The sequence below is a fragment of the Dermacentor andersoni genome, chromosome 10, assembly GCF_023375885.2.
Source record: "Dermacentor andersoni chromosome 10, qqDerAnde1_hic_scaffold, whole genome shotgun sequence".
In the NCBI taxonomy this organism is placed as follows: Eukaryota; Metazoa; Arthropoda; class Arachnida; order Ixodida; family Ixodidae; genus Dermacentor; species Dermacentor andersoni.
The window spans coordinates 130,802,222-130,830,072 of NC_092823.1; the positions used below are offsets into that span (position 1 = coordinate 130,802,222).

The 27,851-nt window shown below is 43.8% G+C and overlaps 1 protein-coding gene across 1 annotated transcript; it reads left to right on the forward strand.

Moving 5' to 3' along the window:
• LOC126545066 (A disintegrin and metalloproteinase with thrombospondin motifs like) lies at positions 1-27,378 on the forward strand. The gene is made up of 8 exons (XM_050192754.3): positions 1-70; positions 543-676; positions 6,882-6,931; positions 7,046-7,154; positions 16,204-16,371; positions 18,581-18,719; positions 24,725-24,844; positions 27,214-27,378. Exons 2-8 carry the CDS (start codon positions 567-569, stop codon positions 27,253-27,255), a joined length of 738 nt encoding a protein of 245 aa, XP_050048711.2. The 5' UTR covers positions 1-70; positions 543-566; the 3' UTR covers positions 27,256-27,378.
• The last annotated feature ends 473 nt before the right edge of the window (positions 27,379-27,851 follow it).

The following is a 27,851-nucleotide window of genomic DNA, read 5'->3' on the forward strand; positions in this document are numbered from 1 at the left end:
CAAACTGCGATACCAAAGTGTGAGTTACATAAAAATCATACCTAGACTTGTTGGAATTGAACGTGCACAAGTAAGTATTTCATTGCAAGCCAGCGCTTCCCGCATGGCATGCTTTGAAACGTTGGAAAATTTCTGAAGGTGGTTCGAATTCGATGCAGCAGGCTAGTTTGGGTAGCATCAGCGACAAACTTTTTGCATCGGGGACTAGCGATAACATGATTCCCTGCACTCTTGTAATCACTCACTCACTCACTCACTCACTCACTCACTCACTCACTCACTCGGTCGGTCGGTCGGTCGGTCGGTCAATCCCTGTTCAATATAGTTCCAAAATACAGCTGAGAGCTTTTGTACTCGTTCATGTAAATTGTTACACACAGCAAAATATGTAAAAAAATACAAATGTAGAGAAAATTGGAAGGCAAGAAACAAATATGGAGAAAAGCAAAACGAGGGAGGTGTACGTGAAAAGGAGTTAATCATACAACATGAATATCTAACGACGTAACTTGTACTCTATTCTTCTGATGTACCTCCTGCAGCAGGGGCATGACTCCTACGAAGTGATGTATGGAGAAAGTATGATTTCAGAAGATACTCTGAGAAACCTACAGTCGTACGTCGAAGGGCGGCTAAATGACTTCAAGGGCGCTGACGCCGTTATGCTGATCACCGGGTATGTTCGACTTCATGGCTCTTTCTATATCAACAATTCCTGACGTGATGTTTATATTCAAATTATCTGCCTAACGTTGTGGCAATTTCGTTTCGTTTGAAGACCATCAGTAAAGCAGCAGGCTGATGCACTGTGCTGCTATCGAAAGTTTTCTATGCGTGTGTTTGTTAAGCCGTTTAGAGCGACTACAGCTATCCAAAGTGTAGCGTAGGAGAATGCCGGTAACTCTAGACACTCTAGACACTCTAGACTTCTAGGTCCTTCACTTGTTAATAACAATATTTCGCAACAAGAAGGCAACTGTTTTCTTTCTTCTCTTCCTTTCATTCGTCTCCATTCCAACTGGCACTATATTTGGTGAAAGTGACACAAGAAGCCACCTATGTTGGTAGATTCTTTAAATCAGGTGCTTTCCACCTTTGAATCAGTTTCTTAACAGAAGATGCCGGAAATTTTTAATAAGCGTTATTTATTTATTTATTTATTTATTTATTTATTTAATGAAAGTACCTCACAGGGCCTAAAAGCGAACTCATTCCAAGTCTTCAAACGCATTCAATACAGACGTGCTTGCCTGCCATTTCTGAACATTCTGCATTATTTTACAGCTGCAGGAATAAGAATCATCTGTGCAGGTTCATGATGTTTCTATGTTTTATTTAATTAAAGGATTGTGCTCTTGAAAACTACAGCCCTACTACTCTGTGTTATCGCCAGATGGCTCCCGTGGTTCACCTAATCAATGAACAACTTAGAATATTGCAGAATATAAGCTGAAATAAGCATGATTTGTTTCACAAGCTGTTTAGCACACGACACTTGACAAGAGCTGGGGAAAGGGCGCCATCTAGGGTAAAGGCTCTCACCTAGACTTCCCTTGTGCCCCCCCAACACAATCTCGCACTTTCAGATTTCAACTTTCAACTTTACTTTCGCATTTTCCTTCTATATTTCCATATATTACAGAAATGTTTACTTAAATGTAAGGACAAGGAGCAGAAAGCTGAACAACAGAAGATTGACGGGATGCCGCCCCTTTCTTTGGCATTCAGTTACAGCGAATACACTACAGGAAACATCCACATCTATACATACAGGGTGTTTCAGCGAACACCTTCAAAAATATTCAAAAGTTGCCTGTGGCAGATATTACAATTCTAGTTCATGAGCTAGCCTACTCGAAGCGGCGGACAATACTTGCACAAAAAAATTGAGATGCAAAATTTACTAATTAATAAAAATTCACTAAATAAGTTTTTAACTAACTACATTATGGCCCATATTACAATTTACAAATTCTAGCCATGGAGTTCGCAAGGCGGATCCACTTGTAACAAATTTTCAAGATGACACCAGTTTCGAGATACGAATTCCCGAACTTTGCGGAGAAATACATTGGCGTTCCAGTTAATTTGTTAATAAAACGTCGTTTCATGCACTGAAGCACTGTTGCGTACTCCAGGGTAGCGTATCGTACTGCTGCCGAGTTGTAGCGACGCCTGTTTATCGAAGCTCGACCTACGTTACAATTGGGTAGCGTGGCGTTGTCGGCGGGCTGCAGGCATCCGGTAGACCATGGCGACCAAGCAAGGGCGAGACGATTTCTAGTGCGAAACGTGCACGGTTTATTCAGAGGTTCGTGAAAGAAGAGGAGAAGAGCATGAAGTGATTAAAAGTACATTTCGGAGCCCCTTAAGTAGGCTCTCTACAATCGTGGGAGGGATCTTGCTTCCGTCGACGTCACGTGACCGGCACAGAGTCTGATTGGCGGAAAGGGGGCCCCGCCTCCAGTTATACCACGCCTCTGGTGGTACCGAGCCTCCTGGAATTCTAGACGCTTGTCCGTCTCTTTTGCGCGTTGCTGGTTCGTGGAAGTTCTCCTATAGAGTTCGAGGAAAGGGTCCCTCTAATGTCGCCCACACACACACACAAAAGAGGCCTGTAAACACTGCGGGGCTTCCGCCAGACCGACAGACACTCGAAATTGCCATGGCGAATTAGGAAGTCACGCTTCATTTCGACGAGGCATGGTGGGTGAAGCTCGGGTGAGAGAAAGCCATTGCTGCGCGAGGTGCTGGATGCCAACCGTAGCAGAAGTCAGGCCTCATTTAGACGAGGCATGGTGAAAGAAGGTCGGGTGAAATTCCTTTCTGCACGTGGTACCAGATACCAACCGTAACAGCACACAAGTAACTGGAACGCAAATGCATTTCTCCGCAAAATTCGGGAATTTATATTTCAAAACTGGTGTCGTCCTGAGAATTCGTTTCAAGTGGATCCGCCTTTGTGAAGTCCACTGCTAGAATTTGTAAATTGCAATATGGGTCATAAGATAATCAGCTTAAAACCCCTACCGTTATTACATTATCAACTAATTATATTCTTTCCGATCCGAGATAAATATCAGTGTTGCAGCTTGCGTGCTTTTGCTGTTGTGTAAATAGTACAGGATTAGTTTTATCCGTATCAATCGCTAATGGATTTGAATTACTCCACTACTGTAATAGGCTTAAAGTCGTGATGGTCGCCGGGTGTTGATGACGATGATCATTTCCATATTATGGCACATATGCCCACAACGTGTGATAGGCCAAGAAGCATGTCCGCATGTTAATTATGAAGATGATTTGCATACTGTTGTACTCACCCAAAACAGGAGATTGGCTAAGAACTGAGTGGTACATATCGTGCCAATGACACCTGGCGCTTTGAGATGATCGCCGTGTGTTGATGATGATTATGATTTCCGTACTATGATACATACCCAAAGCGGGGTTCGGCCAAAACGTATGTCAGCGTGTTAATTGGAATGATGCTTTCCATATTTTGGCACACATCCACAAAGAGGGATTGCCAAAAAATTTGCGATACACATCGTGTCAACTCCAACTAGCTCTCTGAGCTGCTCAGCACGGGTTTATGATGATTCCATACGATGGCCCATAACAACGGGGACATAGGCCAGGAAGGGTATTGTCGTGTTGATTACGGTGATCGCTATTTCCATACTTCGGCACTTATCCACAAAGGGAAGTTGTCAAGTAGCGAGTGCTACAATGGCGCATGCTCATAAGGGGAGTTAGTAGGAGGTACATAAACTGATATGCACTATGTCCCTTAAAGTAGAGATCAATGGCTACATATCGCGTTAACGTAAACTAGCTTTTTGAGAGGATAACTGCGTGCTCATGATGATTATGGTTTCCATACTATGGCGCATATGCACAACGGGCTGGCCAGGAAGTGGCCGCAACATTTAGGATAACCAAAAAGGAACGAGGAAATACAAGTGCGTGTAAGGTTTGTCGCAATGTGTCGCACGAGTACGCGAGAGGACACGTGGCCGCCAGTTTTCTTGGCGCCAAAGACGCAGGAATGAAATGGGCAAACTTATGGCAGCTCATTAACCGCTTCGCGAAAGCTCTGCTACACATAGATTCTCACCGGTGCTTTGGATCTGCATAATTCTTTTCCTTGGAAAGAAGCTGACCTAGATAATAATAAACGACAAAAGCCACAAAAACCAAATACCATTTATATTACCAATTTCTTGTGCCAACCCCGCACTGCACCGGCTCGCTGTAGGTACCTTTCTATAATCAAATCAAATCAAACGTTATTCCAACATTCGTGATGCTGAGGGCTATCGTCAAAAAGCCGCTACACGGGCTTGACTAGGACCACCACCCAGTACAAATGGCAGGGACAGGCAAATACAACAATGTAAGAATGCATTTAAAGCAAAAAATAAACAAATAAGAAATTGCGCTTAATAAAACAAACAATAATCTCAGACATATTGTGAGTACAGATCCAAAAGAAACCTAATTACAATGCATGGTATTAACGTTAAAGGCAGTCGATGAATACACTATATTCCAATAAATGCTACATCAGCAGTAAGAGTAGAACATACAAGAAATGCTAATAAGATGGACCATATCACCCGGTATCAAAGAAAAAAAAAGGTACAACAAGCATTAGTTTAATAATAGCATAAGAAAAGCGGTACAGTGGCATAAACAAAATAGAGCATCAAGTGCGAGTTCAAGAACGTAAAAAGAAACGGTGAAGGACCATAATCAGTATTTTCAGATTGTTCCTTTATTCAAGTACAACGGCAAAAGAAATCGCAGCATTCTTTTTCCTATTATTAATGCGCATGCACGGAATCTCCCGCTTTTGAACGAGACGAGTATTATAAGTGTCCTGTGCTTTAGTTTTGAAACGGTGCTTATACATATATCCTTTCTAAGGTCTACGTGGTACCGCTTCATGAGGATTGTGCGATAATAGTATAGTAGAGTAATTAGATTCATTTCATTGAAAAGTGGGGCAGTGTGACTGCCATAAGGAATATTTGCATTAGAGCGAATAGCCTTTTTTATGTATTATATGTAATTTGCGGATAGTCGTCGTGCTCCAAACAAGATGGCAGTAGTTTATATGAGATAAAAACAAAGATTTACAGATGAGAAGTTTGACTGCTTTTGGTAATAAAAAACGCACCCTCGACAGAATGACCGAGATCCTGCATGTACTGGAAAGCAGTATTTCAACTTGCGCAGTCCATGATATGTGTTGTTCGAAGGTTCTACCTAGACATTTGAAACGTGGCAATGACATCTCCTGTTCGGTGCTACTGTCACACCGAAAGCGAACTTAAAAATAAGGCGCACAATGACTGTTCCCGCGGTGTACGCATTCAGTGTGTTCAAAATGACGTAGCGTTGGAGTAATCTTCAGTAATGTACGGAAGCGGCAGCGTCGAGTAATTGGTACAGAGTACTGTACTGCGGCGTTAGCGGCATGCAATTTTTCCAGCACCAAGATCCTGGAATCTAAGAAACCCTAGTAGTTTCCTAAATCAAGTTTTTTTTTACTATCGGCCTAGACTCGGATAAGTACTGTGTGAGTGAGGAAACAAATGAATTGATTTGTCTAAGTACGCAGTAATTATTTCAGTATTACTTGTGTCCTCAATGTCCATAAGTGCGCACTGAAATAGTCTGGTTCCAGGCGCTCCGTGGGCAGCACTCACGCAGTTAATTGTATACAGACCACTTTGTAATTTAGGTAGCCGGCCGAGGGAGCTGCACGTTAAACGACGACAAGGGACTCTGATTGCACCATTCACCTCATTGCTTCCCTTTCAGTCCCGTTGTCTACATATGCAGATGCAACTTATGCTTCAATGTTCTTGCTAACCACGGCCAGAAGCAAGAGACTTTAACATGGCGCTGAATGCAAATGTAACACTCTGCTAACCAAAAATAAATGTAAGGCTTCACTTTGGAGGGAGGGAGCAATGCAATAGAAGGGATAACTTAAGAGGTGCAGTATCACATTTGACGAGAAGTTATCCCGAGTTGCTCTGTCTCACAGCTGTTATTTAGTGTTCTTTCTAGCATCAGAATACCATCAACTTAACAATAACAGGGAAATCTACTTTTAACAAGTATTTCTGTTGGTCTCATGTCATGGCCCATCAAGTATAAGACGTCAATACCAAGAAAAGCATCTTAGCATGAATACAGGCCAGGCATAAAGCGGTTTAAATATTCTTGTTATAGACCCCAACCTATTTTAGCAAAGTTGGCACCGTACTCTCAAAAGAATACATAAATACAAATGGCTTAAGAGAGCTCAAGCATACTTTCTGGGTGAAAGGGCCATTGTCGATGCAACACTTGTCCTTTTATAAATCGCGCGTATTCTTGTTTCCGTGGAAATTTATTTGTCCGTGTTAGGCAGTATTGTAGAGAAAATGTAGCCTTAATGATGAACTTCATTTGTGCAGGAATATTGTATTTTGTGAACTCTCAGGAACATTTGTTTCTTATGTGAACTTTAGAACTGATGTCACTGTAGTTATTATAATCGTTGCTTCCATTATGAACATAGTTGTGGGCATTGTTAAGTCAGAAAGTACCCGGCGCCACTTGCAGGCACCATCTCCTTAAATACAGCTAAAAAGAAAGATAGTCGCAATACTGCGCTGAACTGTACATGAACAAGCGTACAAAGAGCCCGTCATAGCACTTCCCATAAAAGTTATTACGAATGCCGCCACAGAAGACATCTTTATCAAACAGCTGTTCTATGCCGCAATGGTACCGTGTTCTTTATTTCTCTTCTCTGAGATATCTCATGGAATTTCAAATTAGGACACGTTATAATAGCAACCATGCTTTGCCTCTTTCAGACACTCCATGATCAGCGTTAGCACTGGACAGATCAGGACAGGTGTAGCAGGTGAGGCTCGAATGCTGTGCTACGGCATGTAATATTGCATAGGCTCGAAGTTGAATGTTTGCTACTGAGACTGGTCTGTGTGTGTTCTCTTGGGGAACCCCATTTCATGTTTAGGGTTAGCCATGACTGGAGGTCTGTGCTCGAGGCGAAGGGTGGCGGAAAGCTTGGACGTCGGGAGAGGATATGCCGGAATCGTTCATCTAGCTCACGAGCTGGCGCACTTGTACGTATGACGATTGAAACCGTGTATGTTGTGCTGTCTATTTCTTTCGCTAGGTGGTGCTTTTAGTTTTTATAATTCGATGTAGGTTTTCTTTGTATCATTCAAACTGATCTTGGGTGCGATTCTGTGCCTGAATCCATGCGCCTTTCATGATTTGTGCTTACTGTATGCCCAATATTCTGTGTTCTTTTTAACTGCACCATACTTTTAAAGTTAGAGAAATATAGATCACAGTGGCGATTTTGAGATTTGAATGGGCAGCCTCTATCTAAGGAGTAACTTGCGTGGTTATGTGCACAATTGCTGGCGTGTAACTGCGCATATTTCTCAAGGTACGCTAAGTTACTTTTTAATAATTATTATTGGGTGGCTAAAGCAAACGAGCCTCTTGCAGTTCGTAGTCGATATTGTATAGCTGAGGAAAGACACTCTAATTAAATAAGCTCCTGCATAGAGCTACGCGAACAAATGTTTCCCATTCGTTTGCCCTCTGAAAGTGAAACTTGCGCTGTAAAAGAGCACCTACGACGTCAATAATGCCTCCCTGCACCGTCACCGCTGGCATGGCCCCGTAGAAAGGTGTCTTGCGGTTTGTCTTCACTATTTCGAAATTTGAAGTTCATGGCAGATTTACTTGAACAGTAGGATGCACTTTAGACGATCTGTGGGGCCCCAAAACGCTTGTCTCTTGCCTTCAATGGCAGCGCAATATCGTGATGTATGTGCAGACGCGTTAAGACTGGCCATCGTACCGTTGTGCATCTGTTTAGCTGCGCAGCAATTTTTCGGCGGCAGCTGTCCGCTGCTATACAAGCATTAAAGCTCGAAACTTATACGTAAAAAAAATTTGCCTATAAATCCAATAGCAGTACAGTTGCAAGGCACAGGTTCAGTCATGCCACTGATGATGATGGCAAGATGACAGGAACGTGGGGTGGCGATGAAGTCGATGTCATGGGCGTTCTAATTGCGCGTTGATCTCGGTTTTAGAGAGCCTTCTTACAATGCGAGATATTCGTTCGCGTAGCCCGTAGAGGAACTTGTTTAATGAAAATTTCGTTGCTTACTCAGATAAATATCGAAAACTGGCTCCAAGCTACTCATTTGCTTTAACCGCATAAGCATATTAATTCAAGTTATTTATTGTAACATTGTTACGAGCGCACATAACTGGTCAAATTACTCCCTATCTAGAAGCTGCTGACCTGGCCACTCGAATGGCGACGATGACCCTCTGCTATTTGTATTGCTCTACATTAAAAGACTTGGTGCAGTTCGAATAAAAGAAAGAAAATATATGGATCCCACGCACTGTGGGATCCACATTCCACACTTTCCACATCCAATTTAATTATGAGGCTGTACGCAATGCAACTAATTATTATAATTGTATGTCTACATTGTATCGTGCATTCTCGGTCTGCACCACGTCTCGCGGCGCATCGAAGACGCTCCTGCTCCGCGCGTCGCTTTTTTCGGGCCTGGGTGTCCTCAACGATCAGTGCACGCGTTGTGGGCATTTTGCTGGAGCGCGTTTGCGTGCTCCTGCTGCATACGTGGCCAGCACGCTGAGGCGACGCCAGCTCCAAGCACTCTCTTCAGGCTATGGACGATTGTAATGTTTGCACTGTCACAGCCGAGCACGCGACCTCCGCAGCCCAGCACCTGCGTTTTTGTGATATAGGAAAGCAAGCACGTTCATGTGCCACGCGCACCAACTCCGAAACGCTGCCGCGGCGGCACCGGCCGGGATGCGCGGAGGCGAGCGCCGTCTGGTGGTGTTGCAAGAAACCAAGCGGCACGGGCGGCATGGGACCATAACAGCAGCAACAGCGCCCGGAGAGTCGAGAGAAGAGGCGCGGAAAGCTTCGCTTTAAGAAGACAAACAGAAAAGCACCCGTATTTCTTACTCAGCATTGCCTGACTGCAAGGTTAGCTAAGGTGATAAAGAAATCCGCACAACACGTCAAATCAGATCGTTTTGAAAATCGTTCATTCTATTCGAAAGCATTTCATACCTTCTTAAAATCCGGCGACGACTTGAAACCCCCATCGAATGGAGCTGGAAATTTCCAATGCCTAGTCCACAGCGAACGCTTGTGGAGAGCTGCAGAATGTTTAAAAGTACCCGCTTCATGAGAAGCCTACAGAAAAACGAGGAAAAAAACATTTTGCTTCAATAACCAAAAATGACGTCTCTTTCTTTTTCTATCCGAAGTGGCGTCACTTCCGCTTTACTTATATTTTTCCCGCCGGGAGTGCGTTCTCCTGGCATAGATAGCGCTTAGCCCCATAAAATTTTGATGAACTACCATTTTCTGAACGCGTGGTTTCTATGAAAGCTTCGGTACCACATATACATTTACCTTGTCAGCAGCTGTCAGACCGCTGTTTCTGCTTCCTCGCATGCTGCGTCCAGCCACCATGTCGCCCCCGCGTGTTGTCAGAGCAGACTGAGAACCTGGATGTCCGACTAGACGGAATGTCCAACGAGACGGGTTTTCCAAAGGTCACATGACTGACTAGACGAAGTGCCCAACGAGACTGAGTGATCGACGAGTCAAAATATCGATTATTGAATATTCCGTCTTATTGCACATTCAGACTGCAAGTGTTATAGAGCGCCGACCGAAGAACATCAGAGCAGCGCTAAACCTTGCATTGTGTTCAGTACTTCCCCCATACAGACAAACTGTCCAACTTTTTCTTTACGTTTTTGTGTTGCTGCGAAATCCTCTGTTGACCTTTGGCATATCTGTGTTACAGGGTGCTGCGAATACACTTAACTGTGCCCGTTTTCTGGTGAAAATAATCTTCGGACCAGCACCCGTCCAGTGCAGTTGTGCCACCCAACCGCACCGATCAAAATGATCTTGATATACTGCACCCAAATATTAGGATTGCTATTCCAGAGACGCCTGCCAGAACATGCAGCTGTCTTGAGTTTCGCAGTAGTGAGATTCGCTATGCACTTTCGCCGATGCAAATGAGAGCGCGATACAAACTTTTCGAAAGAGCGAAACGCATCTACATATGCGCCGCTGACGGTTAGCGCTGCGTGTCTAGTTAGAGCAGTTTGTGAATAACTAAGACCTATAGCTGTGCCAAATGTGAAGCCCTGATGATGACGTCGGAGGCTTGCGCCGAATATCGCGTTTTGTGAAAAGAAAAATCACAGCGCTAGACATCGCCATCCTCCCCCATTGAAATGTACGCGGACTTGGCTTCTTGCCTTGACGTCGCTGCTATCGGGCCAAGATAATCCGATGACTATATTCCATTTCTCCTTTTTGCTCTTCATTGGTGATCGCCAGGATTGTTCACTTGTGGGCGGTATATGATAAGAAAGGATTGCGATAATGTGGTAGCAAAAGTAATGTGACTTTGAGCCGTTGGGCGAAGCTGGTCTATGCGTATTATTGTGAAGTCCGTATGTTGACATTATGTAAACATCAGACTGGCAACTGATAGACGGTGACATGTCCATGCGCAGATTTTTTTTTTTTTCTATGCGGTGAGTTTAGGAATGTGTAGATAATCAAGCAATATCTTACGCGCATGAGGGCCGTTAGCTTACCGACGTTTATGCAATTTAAACGCCTTATGATATTGAGGCCTTACCATAGAGCCCTATTACAGCGACACAACAAGAGCTGCGTACTTGACTTAGAGTGCAACAAACACAAGGAGTGACGAAGAAAAGACCAGACAGGAAGAGCGCTGTCCTGTAATATAGCGCTCGTCCTGTTCGATTTTGCTTTCCTCTGTACGCGCGTTATTTTTTTGCGCTTAAAGCCAAGTATGCAGTCTCACAAGCTCGCCAAAATTTCAGCTTTTATACAACAAGAGTTGGTGGATAAAAATCATAAGCTATTCCACTCTGTGAAGGTAGATGACCAGCGAAGCTGCTTAGCACACGACACAGACACGACACAGAGGTGTCGTGTGAGGTGTCGCCCATTGGCCTTGTCTCACGCACCTTCGAGGTTCCACGCCTGGATTGTCACTGGTAATGTTCCTCCTCACGTAAACAGTGTGAGACACCTGGTAGATGCTAGGTCGCTGTTCCTTTTACACAGCTGCGGTTGCCTTGCGTGCTGTCTAGCTCCAAAAGGTCGCGCTCGCGTAGAGTTGGAACACTGTCTGAGGAGTTCAAGTGTAACGCTAAACCTTGCTAAAGCTGTCAGTGCTTCACCCTTCGGATGAAACTGCAATTTCGTTTGTTTTCATGAAAATTCCTGCCCTTTGCTGATTTCAGCTGGTCTGATTTGTCAAAAGCAAAACATGCTGAAGCAAATTCTATCATTTTCTCACGGAGGAGATACGCACTCGCTAACTTATACTCTATCTCAGCCCTTTCTTGTAGCACTGTGGAAGCTGGAGAACTCGTTAGCCAATAGGAAGGCCGAAAGCCTCTCGAGATGGGTTCATCAGCGCCGCGTCGTCTGCTCAGCGTCCGCTTGCCATCCTGTCGGCACATGCTCCATGGTTGGTGCATTGACGCAACAAATGTTTGGGCATTGTAACTATAAGCTGGGTGTTTACATGAATATGATATGACTTCGCTTCGTCTGTAGCTTTCTCAGCAGTACCTTGCGCAGCCCCCTTAATATGTGCGAATGCCCTTGTAAATATTCAGCCGCGCCGCATCGTCTTTACGCGTCTATTTGGCATTTGCTCGCTGCCGTCATCGCGTTTCACACTAGAGTGGGTCAGTAAATTAATGATACCGTGAACAATCACACCTTCATAGCGCTCCGCATCGTCAGCAGAACATCATTTATAACGCTGTAGTGAATTGAATTGAATATTGAATGTATCTTTATTTCCTACAAATTGGGGGAGACAGGGAAGAAAAGCTGCCAGTGCAGTTTGAAAAACAGCCTGCCCCCGCGCAGCTGCCACGTGTTTTTGACAATACAAAAATACACAGTTTTGCAAGAATGCATGAGAAGCACTAGGTGAAAAGTGAGTCGTAGCGCATGGAAAAGTTACACAACGTTTCACACATCACAAAGGAAAAAAATAAAAAAATGTATAAGAACGAAGACCGGTGGACGTGCTTGCGGTCCCGAGTGGGGGAAAGAAGAAGAGAACGACGCTGAGTTGATCAACCAGCTGGCCGCTCTTGCGCTCACCTTCGCGGCCTAAAGTAAATGGTCCCCTTCATCCGTAAGGGTGATAAACGGTCTCCTTTGCGCGTAACAAAGGGGTGGAGGTGCGGGGTACCGCTCATAACAACAGAACTGTCACTGGCGCAGCTTCGTCGAAGCCGTCGACTTGCCGGCCTCCCGGCATCAGCCGTGGCCGTCTTCGAGATGCCAGAAGAAGGAGCCGCTCCGAGGGCAGCGCCTAGCAGTCCACTGCCATACTACCGAGTTCCACCCACCTTCGGAGGCAAAGCGGGGGAAGATGCCGACGAGTGGCTCGTCCACTACAAACGAGTGAGCAAGTCCAACGGATGGGATGCAACCGCTCAGCTCACCAATGTGGTGTTCCCCCTGACCGATACCGCCCTCGTGTGGTACGAGAACTACGAGGACGCGTTTACGACGTGGGAACATTTTGTTGACGAGTTAAAGGCGTGTTTTGGTGACTCAGTCACCAAAAAGAAGCGTGCGGAGCAGACACTGTCGCAACGGGCACAGCTACCAAGTGAGGCATGCCCAACATATATCGAAGAAGTGTTAAAGCTGTGCAAGGTGGTCAGTGCTCGCATGTCGGAAGAAGATAAAGTTGGACACTTGCTGAAAGGAGTGGCTGAGGATGTGTACAATTTTCTAATTGGAAAGGAAAGCCACAGTTCTGTGTCCGACGTCATTCGGCATTGCAGAAATTTTGAAACGCTCAAGATGCGCCAGATTGCGCCAAAGTTTGGTCGGTTGGCAAACGTTACGACGGTTACCAGTGTGTAAACGAGCCCTTGCATCGACCTTCCTACGACCATCCGACAGATTGTCCGCGAGGAACTTTCCCGCCGCGAAGAGTTGTTGCATTCAACTGCTGACCACCATGGCGTGTACACGTCACGTGAGGCTGTGACGGCGCCACATTCGGTCCCTTGGCAACCGATGGTTACCGCAGCGGCCGTAGAGTACAGCGCAGCCCCACAGTCGAGGATGACAACACGCCCTCCGATTCCGCGCTATGACCAACGCGCTCAGCGCATGCCTTCTCTACGCCCGATGTATCGTCGTGACATACGCCACGAACCAACCCACTACACGAGGGTAAATGATAATATTCGCTTCATCAGCGAACAACCAAGGTTCCGACCTCTCCCACTGTGTTATTCCTGTGGTGTCCCGGGTCATATATCGCGGTTTTGCAACCAGCGTATGACCACGTGGTATGGCCAGCCTTCAGAATTTTCTCGACCCTCCGAAACGGTGCCCCGTGGCCAGCACACGTATCATCTGGCGACGAGTATTGGCCGAGCAGCTCCCGGAATCGCTCCCCGGCATCTGACAGGAGTTTGACACCCCACCGCAACGTCGTACTCCCCGTTCTCCCTCACCGCTGCGTCGCACCATGTCCCCTTCGTCACCGGTCTTCGTTTTCTTCATGCATAACAATATATAAATGTAAAGAAGCTGTACACTCAACAAATCTGCACTCCTGAAATAGCTGACCGTATAAACATGAATATTAGTCCTGCTGATTAAGTCGAGAAATTTCTGATGGGGTAAGGGCACATATATCAATTCCAGATTTGTTTTAAGCATTTAAAAGCCTTGGTAAGTTGTTTTCTGGCACTATTTGGGAGGTGTAATTAGTTCTAAAAGGGTGCACTGTCCAGCGTTCTGTGTTTATTGTGAAACGTGAGGGGACACGTTCTTCTAAACATGATAATTTAACAAGGGATAGATCGCTTTTCCTGTTCATGTGATAAAACTTCTGCAAAAGCCGACGCCTATAAATTTTGTGCACTGTGATAATTTTAAACTTGTCAAACAAATGCTCGGTGTGTATATCGTACGGAATATTTGCGAGGACGCGTACTATCCTTTTCTGCAATAAAAAATGTGTTTAAACTCGTATCAGTTCTAGTGCCCCATACGAGGTGACAATAATTGATATGAGAGGCGAATAAGGCATTATATAATAGTACTTTACCTGATGTAGGGAGAAGGTATCGGTTTGGGCTTATTATACCTGTTATCTGACACAGTTTTTGTGTTACAAAATTTACATGGTCATTCCATAGCAGCGATGTAGAAAAGGATTTTGATGCTTTCTACAACTGCAATCTGAGCATTATTATAGGTTATGCCATGTAGTAAAGGGGAGGTGCTTCCTTTGCGACAAAAAATTATAGCTTTAGTTTTGGCTCGATTGACACATAAACAGTTTTGCTTAGACCATGTACTAAGTTTCAGGAGCACTTCATTTGATATTGTGATAAGTTCGGTGTAAGAACGTGATGTTAGAAATATGCTGGGGTCATCTGCGGAAATTAAAAATTTTACATAGAAATAAATATTTACAATATCGTTAACGTAGAGTTTAAAAAGCAAAGGACCCAGAATGCTGCCTTGAGGTACTCCAGAAAGTATATATCTTTATTGGGACCTGAAGGCATTTATCTGTACATATTGGCGTCTATTTTGAATATACGACTTAAAAAATTCAAGAGGAGTCCTCTAACTCCATAACGATTGAGCTTATGGAAAAGAGTATTGTGGCTAATGTAATCGAACGCTTTACTGAAATCTACAAATAAACCGAAAGTGAGGAGCTGGTTATCGAAATTGGTAAGGATATATTCTTTATGATGCATTGGGGCTAACTCTGTGGACTTGTCTTTCTGAAACCCATACTGAGATTCGCTAATTAAGTTGTGCTTATTACAGAATAAATTCAAACGTACAAATATTATTTTCTCCGAAGCTTTCGAAAAGATAGGGAAAACAGATATGTGTCGGTAATTACTAATGTCTAGCTTGTTGCCTTTCTTATGGAGTACTGTTGCTCTCGCAGTCTTCATCTTTGCAGGAAATACACCGGTTGAGATGCACAAGTTGTATATGTGTACAAGTAGCTCAGTGGTCTCATGTAGCACAAATTTTAGGGGTGTCCTCTGTATCCCATCAGGATCAATGCATGACGAGTTTTTAAAACTAGAAAATACTGTATGCATTTCATGAACATCTATAGGCTGACAAAAGAGCGTGTTCTGCTTTGGAGGGAAAGTAAGGCCAGGAAGTTTTGCAGAAGTAACATAGGTATCGCGATACACAAAGTGTTTATGAAACTGTCCGACCATTTCATGCCGTGATAACTTCGGTCCTTTGTAAGCAATTCGTTCAATAGAATCACTCCTTATTTGTCGCCCCAACACAAAATTCAGCTTATTCCAAAGTTTATGGCAGTTTATGTCACCTGCTAAGCGAAAATCAAGCCACTTTTATGGCTAGGTGCCGCCTGTGCGGTCCTAGCAGCGTCAAAGCTAACAGCTGATCTCAATACTAACGACAAACCTTAACGCTTTGCCCTCAGAGCGAGATGAGACGAAACGATGGCGGACTTTGTTTTCATTTAGTTATTTCTGTCAGGGCGTTGAGCGGGTAATAAGAGCGAATTCAGATCGAAGTGGACAGTCAGTGCTGTATGGGCGCCGTTATGTTGCTAAGTAATCATGGTTGTGGTGGCTATTACCATTAGCATCGGTAACCGCCACAGAAACTTGCTGTGTACGACCTGCATGTGAAAGGTCCTAACATGTCACGTATCGCAGCAACGTATCATGATCTAAGCAAAAATAAGATTGTATAATCCCGTTAGTAATCCGACAGTTACGAAAGAAACTAAATTCCTCAACAGAAGGATGTTACCTGCTTCGGCAGAGCTGCAACTTCCTTGTGAGATTGAACATAACTACAGTATGCTTTGTGCAATTCATGCAAAAAATAAACGAAAAAGAAGGAACTTGATCATTAGACGACCATAACTAATCCTTACAAGATTGGTGAAACCTACGACTTCAAGAGGACCTCATGTCAGCGCGGTAAGCTCATACAACAATTGCCATCGCACTCACCCCAAACAGAATGGGATCAAGTCACGATCAAGCGGCTCCCATACCAGGCATTCCAGGAAACCAAGGTGCATACCATTGCCGCTGGACTGATGGACACATCATGAGCTACGACTTGAAGGACGAGAACCAGTTTACTTTTTCACAGTGCTCTCAGGAGCAGTTTGTGGTCTTCCTAAAGTAAGCGAAAGTTCGCCTACCTACTCATCTTTGTTTTTTGTTTTTTCTCTCTCTTTGGATGCTTTTTCCCCCATGCAGGGCAGCGAACCATGCTACTTTTGTTTTTTGTTACACTCCTTCCTTTTTTCTTCGTTTCTCGCTCATCTTCAAGGCGCGTAAGATTTAATTTCATATGGCGTGTTCAAGCCTAAAAGCTTCAGTTGAAATAACTGTGAATTGTGAGCGTCCTAATGTCTCGCTATGTGTCCATTGCGCTCTCTGGCAACGCTTATAAACCAAGACCTCTCATTTATCGTAGTATGTAATCAGCGATTCATTATTCTTTTTTCTTTGCTGTTGTTAATAGTCTCATTGAAAAACCTAGTGGAGATAGACTTTGTGATTTTCACTGGAATTTCGGTTTCTTCCGATTTCGCTGTGTATTTGCCTCGTTTTTCGGCACCTTCTATCGGACGAGTCCGTCGTTGTGATTGTCCCTCTAGTCCCTGCAATAGAAAAGCAGCGCAAAAAAATGGTTCAAGCAACGAACCTATTAAACTTCCCAACGCTCTTTAGCTCTGCGTTCAACCTCTCAAACTTGACTATGCGGTAATGCGGCATTGCTGTCGTTTCGCTGCCAATATCTGTCACTCTAGCTCGAGATCACAAGCCCGGCAAAAGCAAATCATCGTCGTAATCGTATTAGGCATCCCATTTTTATGTGCACTGCAGGACGAAGACCTCTCTTTGCGATCTCCAATTATCCCTGTATTGCGCTGCTTATTCCTACTTTCGCCAGCAAATTTCCTGATTTCCTCACTCCACCTAGTTTTCTGCCATCCTCGACTGCGTTTCCATTCTCTTGGCTCCCACTCTGTATATGTAATGGTCCGCCGGTTATCCATCCTACGCATTACATGACCTGCTCAGCTCCACTTTTTACCTTTAATGTGAACCAGAATATCCGCTATCCCTGTTTGCTCTTTGATCTACGCCGCTCTCTTCCTGTGTCTTCATGTTACCCATACCATTGTTCGTTTCAGCGCTCTTTACGCGGTCCTTAACCTGTTCGCGAGCTTCTTTGTTAACCTCCTGGTTTCATTTCAAGCAAATAAATCATTTATCATCATCATCATCATCATCATCATCATCATCATCATCATCATCAGCCTGGTTACGCCCACTGCAGGGCAAAGGCCTCTCCCATACTTCTCCAACTGCCCCGGTCATGTACTAATTGTGGCCATGCTGTCCCTGCAAACTACTTATTCTCAACCGCCCACCTAACTTTCTGCCGCCCTCTGCTACGCTTCCCTTCCCTTGGAATCCAGTACGTAACCCTTAATGACCATCGGTTATCTTCCCTCCTCATTACATGTCCTGCCCATGCCCATTTCTTTTTCTTGATTTCAACTAAGATATCATTAACTCGCGATTGTTCCCTCACCCAATCTGCTGTTTTCTTTTCCTTTAACGTTACACCTATCATTCTTCTTTCCATAGCTCGTTGCATCGTTCTCAATTTCAGTAGAACCCTTTTCGTAAGCCTCCAGGTTTCTGCCTCGTACGTGAGTACTGGTAAGACACAGCTGTTATATGCTTTTCTCTTGAGGGATAATGGCAACCTGCTGTTCATGAATCATTAACTCAATCAATAAATCATTATAACTCATATAACCGGTACTGAACACCGTATATTACACACACACACACACATACACACACATATATATATATATATATATATATATATATATATGTATATATATATATATATATATATATATATTGCTTCTCCTGAATAAGAAAAAAAACACGATATAAGGTATTTTGTTTGTCAGTGAGAAATAGATAATAGACAGCACGAGGCACTTGTATAAGCGCATAGTATGCATATCTTTTCTCTTTCTTTCTTTAATCCTTGTCATGTACAGTCGGGAGCGAAATTTTGAAGACCACAGCATCAGCAAAAAAATTTACTTTCTCTTAGCTCAGCCGTGAAACGTGAAATTGTCCAACTGCAAAACATTCGTCAAACGGCCACACGTGTAGGCTCTACCAGTTGGCTTCTGTATCTTGCTTAAGCGACTAAGGAAAAAACCATGTTCGTGCCATTGATGGTCTCCAGACTTTTTCTCGCGACTGTACTGGTTCCAAGCTTTTCTAATTCTTCTCTATTAAAGCTACGAATATTTCCTTATTTTTGTTCTCTGCTGTCTTACACATGCAGGCTAGTCCCTCCACATTGCATAGAAAATACTTGGACAGGCAAGTTGCCTAAGAACTCGCGTAGGTATCCCGGTGACACTTTGTCCCGCAACAAATTCTGCCGCAGGGAGTCTGGATCACTACAATCAAAGGAATGCACCGTGAGTATGTCAGTGCAAGTGTCATAAAATGAGGCTCCAAGGCTACCATACCAACCATGGAAATCATTCGGCGTTTAGTAAAGCAAAAGATGTAAAGGTTACGAGCAGAGATAAGGTGCCTCAGAAAGGCTGGCCATCGTTTCGATGGAGGACCTATCTTCGCCTCCTATCGAAACGTTGGCCAGCTTTCCTGAGGCACCTTATTCCTGTTTGTAACTTTTGATACCACACTGGTCTACTCCGTCTGTGGGCCCCCTTCTTGATTTTCTTGATCCGACATTACGCTATACGCTCAGAAGTAGAAGCACTTGGCTGACTCCCTTTTCAAGAACATGTCATGGAAGAAACAGGTTAAAATCGCGCATAGCTATCCTTTTAGGTGACCTGGAAAAAGACAATATCGACATAGATAACTTAACCCGCGAAAAACAGAAGACTATTCTACTAAATCGCTGGTGCTCTTAAATACATAGAGACTGTTCGTTGACTGTATGATTAGGCTACTACATCGAATTGAAATATTTATGTTGCACTTTGTTCAATTTTCATGTAGAGAGGTTTCTAATTATTTTACGTCATGTGCTTAGCGTTTTCTGTAGACTGCTGTTCTGTGGGCTACTGTTCATTATATATTCTTTAGTGACATACTATAACAGAGCAGTCGCTACAGATTTTTGAGTATTTTATATGATGTGCTTTGCGTCTTTTTTTCCCATTGTCTTACATGACCATTTGACATCTGTATATACTTTTTTCTCACTCAAATGTATTTTCTGTCTCTTGTTTCTGCCAAGTAATGGGGCAAGCACCCAGTCAAGCTGCAGCTTAGCAGCTTTTTGTGCTTGTCCTAGCATTCTTCTGTTTGTACAAAAAAAATGCTGAAATAAAATTGACTTGACTAATGGTGACCAAATGGTTAGAGCATTGATCTATACCGTGCTGAAAGACGCAGCGTCGACCTCGCCACTGTTCACAGATTTCCTCATAGCATTATAGGCGGACTTCACCCACTGGAGGAGGAGGATGAAAAGGAAGGAAGGAAAGGCAGAGAGGTCAAGCAGATGCACGTCCGTTTTGCTACCCTACACAGGGAAAGGGGTTTAAAGGAAGGAAAGAAAGGAGATGGAGGTGTACCCACTGGAGGTATATAATGCGTACTGGAGCCTGTCACGCTGTCCACGAAATGGCGAGTTTCTAAGAGATAGGAGGTAATGTTACTAGTATCTTTAATACAAGTACCTATACTTTAATAAAAAGCTGCTTTATTAACACAAATAGCTTTCTGGAAGCGTTCGAGAATTATCTTACATTGACAATCATCGTCGACGGTTTCTGCAACAAGACTTTTGACATCTCATTATTAATACCAGTTGTAGTTAGCAAATGTGGGAAGGCTGTGACAAGGCATATAATTACCCGTGTTCCTGGCTATACCATTTCTATATATACCCACGAACGTACTTATTGAGTATTGAAAGTTTGCTTCTAGCGCTGATAGCGACGCCTTTTCACGCGGCATTACAAAAGTAGGATAATCGTACAGATATTCGCTCCACTGCATGGTTTTATTGTGAACTGGGCTGCGCAAATGCGGGCCGGAACGCTAATAAATTTGCTACCATTTTGGTTGGTGTTTGACATCGCGTTTTTGAATAATAAACAAATCTATGTTTGCGATAGGTATAGGAGCGCCAGTTGTGCAAGACATTTCCGGCTAAGCCACTGGCTCAATTCTAGTCAAATTTGACACGGGGACTACAGTTCTCGATGTTTTCAGTTTATTAGCACATTATCGAGCATCACTTGCCTATTTTGTTTACGGTAAGGCGAAAGTGCGCGTCCTCTGCACCGGTGCCGCTCAATAATTAATGCATCAACATGACGGTGGCATCATCTGTCACTACCATGATGGAACATGGCTTTTACCCTTTTACCCTAGATGGCAACACCATTCTGTTAGACCAAAATGGCCGTTTAGAGGCTCCGCGACAGACTACGTGAACTTCGGCTTTATTATGAAGGGAACACCCAATTAGTAAACGTGGTTGGTAAACGTGGTCTTCAAGAGCCCTCACTGGAAAATGCTACCACCGTGTAAAATTAAAGAAGAAATAAATCAAACGGTTCGGGTGGCAGATTCATGTATACGTGACGCTATACTTATAGAACTGAAATAATTGAAAGCCATGAAAAAGATGCCGCGGGTTGACTAAAAGCAAGGAAGCAAAACTTTGAAGGATAGACAACCCCCGGCAGGCTAATGCTAGTTTCAGTTTCAAGGAACATGCGAGCTTCAAGCGGCTGCCGGACATCCTAACCTATTTGTTTTTGTTTCTCTGTTTGTGAATTTTAAATCGGGCGAAGTGCGGGAAGTGGTTGTCTTCGTGCGTCCGTCGAGCTCACCCTTGCCGCTCGCTCAGCGATATCAGGAGTCGGATCGCGCTTGCTCATCTGCTTCGCTTTTCGTCCCCAGTATGAAGATGGGAAATATAAGACAAAGAAGCTCGATCAGGCGTGCAACGAACGGCAGACGCAGGGAAGCGGCTCAAACGAGCATTAGACGAAGATGGCTAAGCGAGGCTTCACATGTGTTGCGCGCCTGTGTGCTGTTCTAAGACCGGGAATTCCAGTTCAGCGAAGTTTTTCAGGTTTATTAACGACGCCTGGTAAGCACAAGTATTTCACTTCATATTCGTAGCAGGTATTCATTTTGCATGAGCAAACCAGTTCTGTGGAAGCCTTAGTGGACTGACATAGGAGCACTGTCGCTCGACCCATTCGTCATGACGACAGCCCACCTGCATGCTGTCGGTGAAATATTTGTACTGAAGGGGTTTGAGGGCATGTTTCTTGGACAACACATTTTGTGCACTCTTTTCTTTGTCAAAACATACAACCAAGGCTAAAGAAAAAAAGGTAGCCGTGACATTTTATCAAATTTCAAGAGCAATGACGGCAAAAGGATGCAAGCACGTAATTTCTTGTTGCGTTTTGATGCACAGTTATTAAGATATCGTATTAAAGAAGGTTGAAGGTCTCTATTTTATCTGAATTTTGGAGCGTCGATGGTACTTTATGCTCCGTTACCTTGCTTTGGGTACAGCTTCGGTGCGTGCAAGTTTTTGAGCACATGTATTATAGACAACGCACAATGTTGTCTTGCCGGCAAAAATGTATTTAATAATACCGGTAATGCAAGTATAGCGTATTTAAAGCTAATTAAGTGTGAACTGGTAATCCTCCTTGTGATGAAGAGTGCTATTAAGTTTTTTAATAATAGTCGGTTCCTTGCGTTGATGTTGTGTCCGAACAGCGTCCTAATACTCGCCGTTCATTTCTGTGTATATATGAACATTACGCAAAGTATGACGAAAGGCCGATCGTATGCGCTTGTGAGCGCTATAGAAATATGCTGCCTCATTCGGCATGTAGTTCAAATAATAAGAGCTATTGTAGGCTACTCCCTGTTCATGCAGATACATGTAGCCAGTTTAAATTTCTGCGGGTCCTTAGTTATACTGTTAATGAAATACATGTATCGTACTCTATCTTCTTTCTGTAAGCCCCAAAATGTGTCGCCGTCATAACATACGTGATAGTCAAGTTCCGTGTGACCAGCCCGTGATGGCTAATTTTCGCATTGGTTTCGATCTTATTGAATCTATGCTCGCTCATTATGTAGAAATTTCAGTTGTGAATGAAAATTGCTTCTGCAGATTGACGCTTTCGCACTGCGTGGAGGTCAGTATCTTTCCAGTACGGAATGTGTGAAAAAAACAAAAACGTTCAACTTTTACTTGTGTTGAGTTTTGGCTGAATAATGAATCGGACAGCTTCAGTTGATCCACTTCACAACACGCGAACAAAATTCACGATTGATGGTGCCAGGAAGTTATTTTCTTTATACTACCCCCCACAATACATCTGTGGACCATTTGAATTGCAGCCCTAAACTTAACCACAAGTTAAATATTCCAAAGCGAATAGGCTCACGAAATAACGAAATTTAAAATATTACCTGCGAATGTTGGAAGATAACGACTGCTATACAAATATTTTTCATTATAACTGCATTGCACTGGTGTGTACGAGCCAGCGCTCGTACACACCAGTGCTTTAAAAAATGGATAGAAGCTTCCAAGGTAAACGCAGCGGAAAAAAAAAGCGCTTCGTAAGCACGGCACACTTCAGCGGGTTCTGCTCCGCGATTTGATCATTGTCGCCACATCACATGGCCAGCGAACCTGCAAGAGAGCACGAACACGGATTGCTTGCGTGTGAAGTAAGAAAGGAGGGCTTTGCGGCAACACTCCTCCTCCCGGCGGTGCGCCCTCTCTCTCTAACCTCTGACCTCATCAGTGACATCATGGATGAAGATGCATCGTTTTGTTTTTGAATTATTTCTAGTATGATATCCGGCAACCGTCAGCGGTGGAAGCGGCGCTGGCGCCGCGTATAGGCATGCGGCCGAGTGTCCCAAGGGAGGTACAGGGAGTTCCCGCCCTCTGGGGTAGAGCAGGTACCGACGTCGTACGAAATACAGAGATACGCCATTTGAGACAAAACGTAACAAACAATGTTGAAAAAAAAAACATGACGTCCCGTAGGATCCAAGTTTTAAAATTTCACAGATGAGAGCTATCACGCGCGTCTACGCGTGCAAAAGAGTGAGAATACGCTGCTCCATGAAAGCTGCAGACAGGTACTTTCCCAAATTTACATATACTATGCAAAATCTTCCCAAGTCAATACAGGGAGGCATGCCCGTGGTGTGGCGCAATACCCACACTTTATCACATCAGATGGAAGTGCAATACGAATAAGGCATTCCACAAAATAGAAAATCCGAGTGCGGAGCAGTGGGAGAGCGTGCTCTCCAGCGGCAACCCTAGCCTGTAACGGAAGCTGGTGGATCATGCCCGACGAGCAGCCACGCTCAGTGGTGTCCTGCTATAGGGGCGCCAACCATGCAGGCCGGAGATCGTCATCAACCAATAGAAGATGAAGACATTCGGCCTGACTGCTTTATTACTCTTTCTAGAGCAATAATGTTTACTTCCTCCTCCTCCTCCTCCATGCACAAAACGGGATGCCCCGTGTCGTACATAGCGTTCCATTACTGTAACAAATGAACCAAGTAAGATTTTTGCTAAGCGTGCTCTGAACGGACGAGTTAGTTTAGCTGCACCTACACACAGTTGAGGATTGAAAGTGGGCCCGTTTAAAGTTTGTCTAAATGTGGGCACCAACTGCAGGTGGTCTCACGCTTCAAATTACCGTAACATGCATTGGTGTTCCGCGTGTTACGTCTAGGCTTTAAAAGGACAAATTTATGCAACAGTAAGTGACCTGTCGTGGTTACTTAGTGGCTAGGGCGTTGGTTGCGCTGCTAAGCACGAGCTCGCAGCATCAAATCCCGGCCACAGCTGGCGCATTTCGATGGCGGCTAAATACGAAAAACTCTTTGTATCGTGCAATGGAGTGCACGTGAAGAAACGACAGATGGTCAACATTAATCCGCTGTTCTCCACTACAACGTGCCTCTTAATCAGATCGTGGTTTTTGCATGTAAAGCCCCAGAATTTTTTTACAACTGTTAGTAGGAAGTGGGGCTCGTACTGTAAAAGTATTTTACACATGCGAGCAGTCAGAATCGCAGAATGCGTAAAATTACGCACGTTGGAGCTTTAAGATTTATTTATTGTAAACTTGAAATAAATTCTATAATTTTGGATACCAAAACCGCGATACGATTATGACGCGGAAGTAGTGGGTGGACTTCGCATTAGTTTGGACCGCTTGGTGTTTTCAGTGTGGACTTAATGTCCGGTATCTACACGGGCGTTTTCGCATTTCTCCCCCGTCCATCTAAATGCGACCGCCGTGAGCTAGAATGAAGCTGTGACTCCTAAAAAGGAAAATCTCCCAACCTTGATAAGCTGTCCACTTAATAATTGTTAACCTTGATAGGTTGTCCATATCTCGTTTGCATTGTTCTGCTCCAGAAAAGAAGTGGAGATGCTCTTTGCAAAATAACGTGCTGCCCTGGAAAAGACCGGTACAGACGAAGCGTTGACATGGCTGAATACTGGTGCCTGGATGGAACAAACTGTGGCAAAAACAAGGTAAAACGCGCTTCCCTTAAGTAGATATCTCTTTACGCTCACGGCGCTAAGGAAGCACTCGACATCGGTAAATCTAGGAGGTGCGAACGAACAAAAGGTAAAAGAAAAAAATGCTGGCACTTGTTAGAACAGTACACAACTTAGTGTGGTAACAATAATCACTGAAGAAAGATTTGGCAGTACTTTGTTGCAATGCCTAGTCTCATGCGGGCGTTCCGAAACCCAAATTTATAGGAGGTACAGTGCATATATAATAACAAATGCCTGATGTGATATATAGGGTTTTGTTGCGCAAGGGTCAGTAAGGACCAAAGAGCACCAAAAAAGGTATACATAGTCGATGGTGTGGGATATGCAATGTTGTGGTATATATCAATGGAGATAAGGGTATAAGCGACATGTCTGTGTGGTTGTGTGAAAACATTCGCTGTAACGTGCGCAAATTGTAAATGTACTAAAATACGACAGTTATAGATAAGGTGAAAAATAATGCGTAGGACGCAAATAGAGAGTATGGTACGCAGGGGTAATAGACTAAAAATGTGTCTCTGGCAGGAGCGTTACTGCCTCACCAGAGCCCTTTGAACGCATGCTCTATACAAAACGCATCCATCGCCACAGCGGCCTCTCAATAGTGTCCATGCTATGAATTTTCTGGGCTGATAATATGTAGTGCGGCGACTTCGTATGAAAAACTTAAAAAGTGATCTTGCGTTAGATAATGGTTTCTTACCCAGAATGCCTGATATAAACGTGGTAAAACGAGTGTTTTCTTTTTGTTTATATGTATACCTGCCTGTCCTATTGTGTTGGAAAGCTTGATAACCTTCGTTTATTAACTACACATCGCGCTTTTTAAATGAACATGCGAATTTTCAATCCAGCGTGTCCGAGCTAACGTTGTCCAAGCTGTTAAAAAACAAACAAAAAATAAAACGGGCGCATTGCACGATTATGAGACCTACTGCGTTCGGTCGTAAGTCCCTTTTCGCGGCAGAGTATTCTTGTGCACTGATTACCTGGCTCATATAAGAATAAATATTCAACATAAACTATTTTAAACAGAGGGCGCGACTTTCGATGGAAAATAGGTTACCGGCTCCCGAAACATCCCATTCAATCGTTTTCGGCGCGCCTTGGCCGCCTTTTATTCATAGCGTGTGAAATACGAGGGCCACGTGCTAGCAAGCCCACGTGCAGCGACCTCAGCGGTGCGAGAATTGAATTCGACAACTGACCTCCTGGTTACACCATGCGATGGCTGTGATTGTGGCTGCGAGCGAAAGCAAACACCGAAACGTTGGCGCTTCGAGGCGGTCGCCGAGTCGGACAAGTCGCGGCGCTCGGGCACGTAAACACGCGGTCATATTTCCGCGGTGTAATTGAACGCGAGGCATATTTCGCGCGCTAAAGGATAGCGCCGAAAACAATTAACTGCGTGGCGCTTGGCGCGCTGAAAATGGCTGAATGGGATGTTTTAGGACGCAGAGCTTTCCCATCGGTAGTGACGCGCTTATTTCGAAGATTTAGAAGTTCAGTCATTAAGCTTCGGCAATTAGCCAGGTAATTAGTGCACAAAAATTTATTCTCTCTGTCTCTCTCTCTGGTGAAAGAGTACTGACGAACAAATACCGTAGGTCTCATACTTGTATATTTTACCTTTTGCTTTTGCCTTTCTTTATAACAGTTTTCTGCTAGCTGGAACTTCCTGCTTAAGCGCAGCATAAAGACATGCCCTCCCATTTTCTTCTTCTTTCGGGTGAAAACGGCTCCTTATATCATTCTGAGAAAGCATTTTTTCTTGTCCTTGCTGCTTATAAAATGAAGAGAAAAAAACTAATTCATAATACATAAACCTGCACGTTTTATTGAATTCAGGACTAAGTTTGTTCACTCGCGCAGTGCAATTTTTTTTTACTTTTATATACATTTTCCGCGTATAATTTAAAACATAACATCCCTGGCACTAGAATTGATAGCATCCACTTTAGCAGCAATCAGTTACGCGTGTCAGTGACCAGGCCAGATTATTCACGTCACGACCTAAGATTTAGGCTGCAATCGCGTCGAAAAATCAGAATTATTTTGTATACAGCTTTTCCGTACCTACAGTGAGGTTGGTTAAACAAAAGTAAAAATATATTCTTTGGTGGATTTTTCATATTTCTAAAACATTTCCGTATGCCTCCACTGACATATCCAAAATAATTTCAGTATCCTATTCACGCAACTCATACGATTAACATGCAAAATTTGAGGTATCGCGTAACTCCATATCCAGCATATGAGTACTTATGATTTGCAGCGGACAAAGACGTGCATATACAGACACCTCCTTCTTTCTTTCTTTTTTTTTAAACTTTATACAGGAATGCTACAGCGGTTACTGCAAGGCCAAACGCAAGAAGTAAAGCAGCATCGAACGAAAAGAGGCGAGCAGGAAATTAAGCCATTAGCATTCAGTGTGCTTTCTAAACTACAGCAACGTTTTTTCTTTCTATATAAATAAATAAGCTCACTGCTACGATCACTACGTTATTTTGCTATGAAAGGCTTTGTCAAGGTGACCGCATTATATCTTTTATGCAAGCTGCTGATCTATTCATCAAGAAACTTGGAGAAGTAGTGAACACAGCAGGCAGTGCTGTGAGCGCAGCTGTCTGGAATTATGCCTAGGATGACACGTCGCTCGCACTGATTGATTGATTCTTTATTGGATTATCACATATAGATATGATGGGAGGGGAAGGGAAACGCCATTCAAGGATGGCTTGAGGGAGTCCTTCACCCCCATACTGGCAAAGGGAACAGCACAGGCACACACATTTTGTTCACATGGTCGTACACTATAACAAAACCATCATATTAACCACAACATTATCATACACTTTAACAAGACCATAAAATTAAACACATCATTAGTTACTGTCCTACGTAGGGAATCATGCGTTAACACACGTAACTTCACCTCAGCGTCGAATGCCAGCACAACATTTCGTGACAACGT